The following is a 10454-nucleotide window of genomic DNA, read 5'->3' as shown; positions in this document are numbered from 1 at the left end:
GATTAATAAATAAAGCCTGGAAAAAATCCAATTTTTTTTTTTTGAATAGCAGTCTAGTGCCAACAACTCAGCAACACTTGTCCTCACTGCTGATGAGAGGTAGCAGGCATCAGACCATTGTTTTGCTGCACAGAGCAGAAGTCCTGATCTTCAGCCTGGCTGCGGGTGAGTGTAATTGAAATGGCACTAGCCCCCTATTAATACATCATAGAAAGCACCCAAATTGCAGTAAAACAAAGCAAGCCACACTTGGGCTTTAACAGTTGCATGAGGCCTACCCTGCTGCATATACATTGAATTATTTATGTCAGCCTTCCCTGCAGTTATCTAAAATGACACTTCAAAAATACATACCAGTTATCACATGTGTAAAAGCTTTAAAACCATGCATTGTTCAGAAACCTGGAGGGCCAGATGGCCCCTGTGATACACCCCATGAAGAGGGTCTGATAAAATAGCTGCATCATGAAAAAAGCACCAGGTAGATGAAGAGCCTGGAAGCGGATGTATGGTCCTGTTCCAAACATGAGCTTCATTAATAGGCAATTAAGTTGTATACACATCTCCTTAGGAGTAAGAATGTCATACTAGATGCCCAAAAACCAGGAATAGAGCATTAAAAGTTGTTGGTTTTTTTTTTTTTTAAGATCTAGAGAAAACCAATAGCTTCAGTAAAATTGTAAGCTGCCTCTGCAGATTCTAGATCCAGATAATAAATAAGTTCGTAAACTACATACAAAAAGCACTTCGTCAACAGTGCAAGATAAAAGATGGAAATACGAATTGCAATAACAAAAACTTGTTCCGGCACCACATCACTTCTTCTAGCGCCAATGCACCCAGCGTTGTATCCACACAAACATCCAGGGCCCCCCACACCCCCATAAAATGTCCCAATGGATCAGTCTCCATTATAAATTCTGAGTCTTCTCTGTACTCTTGGGGGGAGTTAAAATGCCTGCAACAGCCATTGGAGACTGTTCTTCCGGCAGCACTGCTTCAGCTTTTACCTCAACGTTTTCCTGCAAGAGAACACAGACAACATCATTGTACCATCTGGACTTCCACATCATAAAATAGCTTCCATTTGGTCATCAGAATCTTGTATCGTATGACAATCATGTGCCGAGCTATAGCACATGATTGTCATACATGTTTCAGATATTTTTTTTTTATTTATCTTGAGTACCTAGTAGCTCTTATTTACATTTATTCACTGGCGCTGATCACTTGTCTTTATAGGATCTTGTATTGCATCCATACTAGGCAAGCACAGCAGAAAGTTTTCTCAAGTGCTCACTGCACTACCAGTCCTCATAATGTCAATGTTAAATGCCTATGCTCAGCTCAAAGATGGCACTTGTACTTTATTCCAGGAGAGATATTCATCATCAGTGCAAGTAACAGGTTAAGGGATTAATAAGCAACCCTGGACAATAATTGCATAGGCGGCATCTACCACAATGAGCCATGCCAAATTTCAGACGTTTGCCATCTGTTATACTGCAGGGGACATGCTAAGTGGAGGCCAGAATACTGGGTGACATTAGGCTTTCAGGAACCTCTCACACATGTGCACTATGAAGTCTCCTCCGAGTAGCTCCCACAAGTGCAAAACCTAAAATGATCACAAAATCAAAATAGAGAACAGCAAGTAGAAATGTGAGCGAGCCTCATCAAAAAGTTACTTGCAGGTAGAGTGTGGCAGCCCCAGAGGCTGTGTGGCATTGGTCAGTGCGACCACATAACCACCCTGACAAATGAGACTTCTTTCCTCCAGGATGGTGAAGGTTGGGGAAAGTGTTGCGAGTTTTCACCATTTGTGAAAAGGTGAACTAACCCTATACAGCAATGTCACAGCCGCTGCTAAATTCTGAGGACAGGGTGTCCGGAAACATACCAGCATGTCAAGGTAGTTCATGTGAGTTTGGATGTTGTGTCGATCTTCTACAGAAACTTTCTTGAACGCCTTGAGTTTTACGGGTGGGTTCTTCTGTACCGCTCTCACAAAAGGGCTCATCCAGTGCACACATTGTGAAATGTCTTCCCAATTCAGACCTGCGATTAGAAAAAGCAATTTTAAGTTATGCAAATCAGACAAACTCCCAATAGCCCCCAAGAAGGGACTTGAATGTCACATTTCCGGAGATCCAATATCCCTCAGCTGACCTTTATGGTAGAGCGTTTCTAAGGCAAGTTAAATCCACAAGAAGCAGGAGACACTCATTACCTGGATCCCCCAACCTCTAGAACTCTGCACACGAGAGGCCTATACAAAGTGGACACTCAAGGAACTCATTAAATAGAGCAGCTGCCATTACCGAGGTGCATGCCCCAGGGCTGCCATCTTTCTACTTGAGTCACCTATCACAAACAGTCAGCCACTGCTTCATATTATATGAGGTATCAAGAATCCCAATTGCTGAAAGAAACACGCTACCATTGCTGACCATGCTAGTTGCCTGGCTATAATACTTTGAGATGTTGACCTGAAACAAGCAAGTTAAAACCTGATGACATAAAAATCAGCATTTTCAGAAGGATAGCAATAGCAGCCCTCATCCCTTCTCACGTTTCCTTTAAATCCCATAAGCCAAAAGGAAAACCTTTATAGCAAGCCACACACAGACGCATTTGTGGAGCTTCTCAGGAGCACAGACTGATTGTCAAATTTACCAGCATGTCTGCAAGAATGTCCATCATAAGGATGGATGAATAAGCAAGTGACAGGAGGAGGGACAGGAACCAAAGCCCTGGACTTCATGGGGAGAGCTGCAATATGTGGAAGCGCCTTATTAGGTAAGATATAGAATATTTATATATACACACTATTGGGAAGTCACAATACTCGTAACAGCCACTCAGAAAGGGGCCGTCACATTTTAACACATTTTTTAATACAGCCGTCTCAAAGCTGTATTCAGCATAAATACAGATATAGAACAAGCCAAAAAGCACAGTTTGCCTTAGTTACAAATTCCTCCATGTAAAATGCCGAGACATTCACACCGAGAACACTTACGCTCTGTGCCTGTCATAATGGACATTAAAAGAAAAAAGGGTGTGATGAGTAATGGTTAAAACTTGATATGAAAACAGCACCTCAGACAACTCTTACCTGTCGCCTTTGCTACTACTTCCATTGAAGTAAAGTGGTATAAAGCTGCAGCTGCCAGAATCCTATACTGGAAATCCAGAGAGGTAATATGGAGAATGCACAGATCTAAAAGCTGCAAAAGACAAGAAAATACAAATTATTTACAAGACAAAAAAAAATTAACAGAAAATAAATTTTATATATAATTTTATTTTTTTAATAGAATCCCTACAGTTGGGGCACTTTGCGAGGCTGGAGCTATCAGTAGGTTGAACATTGGCTCACCCCACAAAATACCTGCATGCAGCAGTGGGTACCCCATTAAGTAGCACACAAGTTCAATTTGCCACTAACAGCAGCAGTTTAACAGAGCTGATCCACCCAAAAAAAAAAAAATGAGATGTCAGGTATAGGTGAAGTCTAATTGCCAAGTCTGACCCAGTTTAATAAGCATGTTAATAGCAGGCATTCAGACTTAGCTGGTCGCATGCTCGTTGGGAAGAAAAAAATAATGGTAGTCCTGGAGCTTACAGCTTCAAAAAAAACCATACGCAAGAAGGAAACCAACAGGGATATTCACAAGGGGTGAAGTTTGGAGAAGTGAACAAGCTAGGACAACATGGCCGATTTGGAAAGATTCACCTATTCAGCTTACTTTCCAGTTCAGCTACGTTGTCCTAGATTGTTCACGTCTCCTGCCTTCTCACTCTGAATAACCTTGTAAGTGTTTTGGAAAGCTTGCCTAAGAAGAGATGTTAGCCATGCTAAAGCCATCACCCACATTTTTCTTTCCCCAATGCTCCCACATTTCCTCTTAAATAGGAAGATGCAAATCATTCACTGGGCTTACCTGTACTATTTGGATGAATTGTTCCTGTGAATACTGAGGTAGAAGAAGTTTAGGACAGTCTTGCAGAGACGAGACTTGAAGATAGAGATTTAACCAGCCAACTGCAGTCATGGGACTAAGTTCCCATTTAAGAGCCTAAAGGAGATGGCAGACAAAATAAATAGGACATCATTAATCATGAATACCGATATAAAATCCATGCCTACAGAACAGCTGAACTTCAGGAGAACCTACCTTCAGTATAATGAGTTCAATCTGAACAATATCCTCCTCGCTGCAAGCTCCATCCGTAACATAAGCAAATTCATGAAGTTTAGGAGGATAGATTTCCTAAGAAGAGAAAAACACCCATTACTCTCATTTCACAAACTACAATATGAAGCATTTCAAAAAACACAAACCTCTTCCCATCAACCTGATCACTCATTTTCCAGGACAGTTGCCTGGAAGTAACTCCGCCATCCTGGAATTACTGGGGGAAACCCGATATCCCCATAAATACAGTTATAAAGTGATATTTCTCATCTTCTGTTGGAAGAAACTTGCCCACTCACATACATGGGTAGCACAGATGTCTGTACCCATGTCACCCAATGAGAAAGGCTTTACAAAGAAAGGGTCTTGTAGAAGTGCCCATTCCACCTGACTGGACGTCATAAGTAGCTGTGCAAAGCACACAAGAAATCTGCATCGCTCCACATGTGGCAGATTACAGCCTTTGCTTATTTTTTTTCCTCCTACAATTACATTTGAACTTTGCATTGACTGCATACAAATACACAAGCATTCAAAGCTAAACTCCAGGAGTTATGCAACAATACCCTTGCAGGTGTAAGGGTTAAATGCTCAATAAGTCTAGGGGTAGAGCAATAAGCTGCAACACTTGCCTTTTTCTGGCAGGCATACAATGCAGGGCCGCAAACCACACTGAGGGTCAGCCAGAAAGAGTGCGGAGCAAGGAATTACAGCCTTAAAGAGTTTGAACTTGCTAACAGGTAGTCATTAGACTTGCTACTGCCGTTTTTACTAAAATGCTGGAGCTCAGATTTAACGCTTTCAAGACAAACGTAATTTCTGGTTGGTGCCACTTCTGCCGCAAGTAAAGATACCCATTCCCTTTGTATAAAACGCCACAGCTTGGAACGCACCGAGGAACTGCACTTACCTCTATCTTAGAAGCAATGAACAAGCATGTCACCCCGATCAGCTGGAGCATGCCTTTGTTGATAGACGTCTGTGTCAACATAAATCTGTCAAAGTAATCTTGAGCAAGGTAGAAAGTTTCTCTGTGCAGTGAATAAACTTCAGAAACCTGGTTAAAAAGAATAAAATATGAAATATTGGGGCATGCATGGTCAGCCACTTGATACCTTCAATGCACCATCCAGGTAAAACACAAAGCACACACAGGCATGGAGTCTTCACCCATGTAAAAGGAACCATCTCTTATTACACATCAATGCAGGTACAGCTTTGGAGGCGATTGAGGCCTAAATGAACACGGCTATAACAGCAAATAAAACAAAGCTCAAGGTTCACTGGGGTGGCAGGGAAACTAGAAAAACACCACACTTACCTCTATAAGCCAGTCCAATAAAATAGAGCGCATATCAGGCGTTAGTGCGCTGTGAGGTTGTAGAATCTGACTTGAGTGGATGTATTTGTTCTCCTTGCTCAGCAGCTTAAGCCATACATCTTTGGAGTTGCCCCAACTAAAAAAAAAAAAAATATATATATTATTCTACATTAAGCCAAAAACACAAAAGTGTACATTTTTTTATCTGTGATCTCTTTCAAATAGCAAGCGGCTTTGCAGTTGGGATAATGAATGGTTTCTAATTGGCTCACAGCCCAGATAAAGTTACACTATGCCACCCCACCCAATCCTCTTTCAGTGCCGGGGTATTGGGAGCTAAAGCCTGATAATTGCAGGGTTTAGCTGTGCGGTAATTGATCATGCATGAGGAGGAGACACCCACCTGAGGTCTGGTAATGGAGATGGATTTATGAAGAGATTCTGGAACCGGTATCGTGTGAACTTTGAGATGTCAGGAGTGACTGGAGAATCCTTTTGTGGCGTTTCAATAAGAACGCATGGGGTAACCACTCCAGCTGTTATCTGTGACCAGCAGCCCTGCAGAATGTAAAGCAAACATAGTATATCATCACTGCCAATGAAAAGTCTACCACGACTGATAAAAGGAATTAACAGGAAACTACACCCACAAAACACAGGGACTGCATGCAGTCTTCTGTACTCAGCTGCTGTATAGCACTACATCAAATACTGGCATTTTCTAGCCATTAGAAGTAATAGTATTAACACCAGTTCCGCCATACATAAGCCGGCCATACTCCTATAGATTATCTGCAGATTTTCTATTGGTCAGATGGAAAAAGTAGAACAGATTCCTCCATCTACGCTACACTGTGTGGATGGAGGAATCTCCCACTGGCTGCCAAAATACCTGAACAATCTGATTGGATGCAGGCATTTTCAGAGTCACCAGAGCTGACTAGCAAGATACTGAAGCTTGGCCCAGTGGGAGATTCCTCCAGTCACTCAGTTTAGCGTAGATGGAGGAATCTGTTCTACTTTTTCCATCTGACCATAGAAAATCTGCAGATAATCTATAGGTGTATGGCCAGCTTTACCCTGCTGCCGGAAGAGTACTAAACTTGCTCATACAATGGCTATGTTACTACAGATTCCCTCCCCCCTCCAATAGAAATAAACTGCCTTGAGAGCTCGCCAACACATTTCTGCATAAGGGGACAACAGTCACCAGCAGACCTCAGTATATCTCCATGATAGAGGTATATGTGTGGCCTGTTAGATGTCTGAGGATGTCCACACAGTAGATTTGCTGTGGCTACATGGAGATCCACTGACAACTGTCAAGTCAGCAGAGGACTGTTGAAGTTATCGGATCTACACTCCATAAACCGTTCTGTACATTTCCCAGCTGCCACATCTTATGGCCACCCCTTCAATTACCTGGATCTCATAGTTATGTCTTTTGGTGTCATGTGGATATTCTTGTGTTGACTTTGTTTCCTGAAAAAGAAAAAACAGCCATTTGATTAACCCCGGAGACTGCCTGAAGCCTAAATTTATTTAGTCTGACCATATGAAATTCATTTTTCATGCTGCAGTCCATGTCAATCACTCCCACTACAGAGCAGCCCTGAGGCAATCAGGAGCACTACTCATGTCACAGGCCAACATGGCACATCACTGGCATCCCATGAAAGAAAAAAAAAACACAAAGACATGCTCGCAAAACCAGATTGGTTTCACACAGGGGAATGCCTTGGAATTTGAGTGTGAACTCTTATCCCTGGTTTTACGGTGCCGTGTATTCTGTATCACAGTGTTGTGGCCACGGGGAGATAAACTTGGGTCCTAAAATAACCGCCGACCTTTCTGTGCAGTTCACCACTTCTCACCGCTCCCCCAGACTGATCGGTGTGCTCAGCACAAGCAGCTGGATTCTGTCAGCTATCCTGGTCCTCAGGCCACGCAGCAAAAATGTAAAGACTTCAAAGATACTTCTGATCTTAGCAATGAACCACGTGCACGGCCAGCCAGCAATGAGTAATGTGATAAGGTGAACGGTGCAGATAGTAGTGTTCAATGAAAAGTTCTATAAGTGCAGTAACGGATCACAACTTACACCAGTGATAGGATTGGTTGGTTGCTAGGAGGGTTATCTCACTAAAGTATTAAACGATTGAATTGGGATGGTGGGTAGGTTTCCAGTGACGCATGACATAAGGACTCATGCACACGGGGGCAGATACAGGCATAAAGTGTAAAATACGCCTGTATTTGTGGCACCCAGGAGCCCCCCCAGCTGCTGTGTTTTCCTGTCTGTAGGAATGTGTGGACAAAACTGATAGGCGTGCGCGTGTTAACGCCGCTACCGACAAATATTTTCTGCTCATACGTTCCTACAAACAAAAAAAATGCAGCAGCTGCCGGACACCACAAATGCAGGCGCTGGTCTTTATGAGCCCGAAAGCATCAGCTCATACCTCAGCTTTCCTCTTCCTTATAGCAACAGTGGAGGGACATTGGTTTTCAGTGTCAGCGTTTCCATTTCTTGCCTGTAGACGACCGCTGTAATAAAAACATATATACAATCAGGTTATTTTCCAACTCCAATCCAAGCATCAATCAGGAGACTCTTGGCTGTGTAGATCTGGTCTAGAGGACACCAGAAATTCTGACACAAAATCTTCCAATATGCTGCCTTAATGTGTTAGCATGTCAGTCAAAATGAATGACACTGCAATACAACATGTGCATGGTATGTTGTTATCCCTACGTAAAAGTGTAAAGCCAGCGTAAACGCTCAGATGGCATACCTGCTGACCATGCCAGTTAGTGTAAAACTCTACAACATGGCCCCAGAGGCTGAGTGGGATCATAATGCGCTCAATGGTATGTGGTCATCGTTCAGCACAGACATGTGATCTCTGAGAATCTCCTCGAAGTCCTCTTACATCTGAAACTGTCCCAGAAGAAATTATTATGGATCAGCGTGATCACGTGGCTATACTGACCCATGACCCGTCACCATTACCAGCATTGTGACGCTGAGTAGTTCTGCAGTGCGCGGCCCATTATACTGACTGGTGTGGGCAGATGGAATAGATCACATGAGCAGCCAAGTGCAGCAGGGACAGGGCTGGGGAGAGGGTTCAGAGTTGGTCCACCTCATATTTTAACCCTTTATATATACTCTGCATGGGCCACACACAAATCTTTACCTTCATCCTGCTCCTAAGTCCATCACTGTGCAGCCCTGTAACCCCCACACTGCCATTGCAAGAAAAGGCAACCGGCCCAGGTCCTATGCCTGTTATATACACGCTATGGTGCTGTTCATCCCTATAGATCAGTGCTTCTCAACCTGTTTACGCTCAGAACCCACATTTGTCCTTGGTCATTAAATCGCAACCCAAGTCGCACTACAATGGAAAGCACAGCATTGCAGTATCGCACGTTCCAAACTGTGGGTGGGAGGTGCGTTTGGGGTGCCATTCAAAGATCCACACAGTCTCCATACCTTATGAGAACTGGAGTTGATCCTCAGCCTGGGATCCAGTGTGGGCAGCTGTGCTGTGACAGAGCTCCATCCATGTGCGTTTGCGTGCCCTGTAGAGGTGCCAGGAACCAGAATGCGATATCACTCTGGTCCAGACACCTCTACAGGACATGTGAGGGAGCTGTAAGTATAGATGTAGCTCCCTCACGGCCATAGCCCCAGCCCATCCCACCTCAAGCTTACACTCGGCACCGGCCAGCATATTTTGAATGGCTGCTTGGCTCAGCTGATAGGGGGAGGCTGAGGAGCTTCTCACCTAGAAAGGGGGAGGCTGAGGAGCTTCTCACCTAGAAAAGTGAAAGGCACGCAGCGACCCACTGAACATGCGGTCACGACCCACCAGTTGAGAACTGAGGCTATAGATGGTCTGAACTGATGGTGGCCCCCACTATCCATAGGAATGAATAGAGCCGCCGCATGTGTACTAGAGACACAGGACCCGGTTGGGATGTTTCTCATGCAAAGGCAGTACAGGGCTTCATGGTGAACAGAGAGGGAACAGTGATGAGGGGTTGATGGTGAGGCCTACACTGATGGGGAATTCACAGAGGAAAACCTCACAAGCGATTGCATGCATTTGCATTTTTTGGGATGTCTTGGTAAAGCCACCCAGAAGAGAACTCAGCAGTGGGGGGGGATGAAGGTAACTTATTCTACATGGCAGAACTACATCAAAGTCGTACTTTGTCAGAGCCGACACATTGAGACTGTGCACGGCAACCAATCAGCTTCTCTTTCATTTTCAGATCCTAACTAAAGAAGCCGATTGGTTACTATGGGCAACTGCTCAAGATTCTGTCTGCCCCCTAGTTTTGAAAAATGTCCCTCATTGTGTCCTACAGGGACCCCATTGAATGGCTACAGCAATGTACAGGAGACAAGCCCCCTCCCCCTATATTCCCATAAAGATTCTGCTTACTGCCAAATCCTACAGAACCCAGCCATGTGCCAGACCCAAAACCAGGGCAGCCATGATCCCTGACCAAACGTGACTGATGACCAGGACATGACAGGTTCACTTCAAACCTGAAATGTGTTTAGCAAACATTGCAGAGAGGAATACAAAACAAGCAAAATAATATTCACCTTCTTCTGGACATTATTCACCAACAAGGAACTATCTGCAAACACAAGAGAAACATTGTTACCCATGAACACACATTACATGGAGTATATAGAATATACACACACTGGACATAGAATACACACACTATACATAGACACATCTGTGTTGTGATGTCGGCACACACAGGGTTAATGTGTATAATATATACATCAGCACTTCCTACAATATATTTCTCACAACCTGGCCACAGCAATATCTCCACCAGTGGCAAGAGCAGTGTATAAACTGCCTGAATGACCAATCTAGTATAATTGTGGATGTATATGG

At 43.7% G+C, this 10454-nt stretch overlaps 1 protein-coding gene across 1 annotated transcript; it reads right to left on the bottom strand.

Annotated features, from left to right (window-relative positions):
* Positions 1-863: 863 nt before the first annotated feature.
* On the bottom strand, positions 864-10163 carry CCNE2 (cyclin E2). The gene is made up of 11 exons (XM_018567231.1): positions 10148-10163; positions 7986-8070; positions 6946-7005; positions 5927-6081; positions 5524-5659; positions 5113-5259; positions 4182-4277; positions 3948-4082; positions 3119-3230; positions 1901-2058; positions 864-1022 (listed from the first exon to the last, which is right to left on the bottom strand). The coding sequence occupies exons 1-11, from the start codon at positions 10159-10161 to the stop codon at positions 912-914; spliced, it is 1209 nt and encodes a 402-aa protein (XP_018422733.1). The 5' UTR covers positions 10162-10163; the 3' UTR covers positions 864-911.
* Between the last annotated feature and the right edge of the window lie 291 nt (positions 10164-10454).

Source organism: Nanorana parkeri, unplaced genomic scaffold (genome assembly GCF_000935625.1).
Source record: "Nanorana parkeri isolate BGI_ZX_2015 unplaced genomic scaffold, ASM93562v1 scaffold1023, whole genome shotgun sequence".
In the NCBI taxonomy this organism is placed as follows: domain Eukaryota; kingdom Metazoa; phylum Chordata; class Amphibia; order Anura; family Dicroglossidae; genus Nanorana; species Nanorana parkeri.
Note: the sequence above shows the minus strand (reverse complement) of the source record. Positions and strands in the feature narration are given on the sequence as shown.

Bases quoted from the DNA above. Each gene is read 5' to 3' on its own strand.
- CCNE2 (XM_018567231.1), bottom strand. The intron at 6,082-6,945 runs GTAATTGAAGGG...TACATTCTGCAG, and splicing joins GACATAACTATGAGATCCAG to GGCTGCTGGTCACAGATAAC. The intron at 2,059-3,118 runs GTAAGAGTTGTC...TTCTAATCGCAG, and splicing joins AGTAGTAGCAAAGGCGACAG to GTCTGAATTGGGAAGACATT.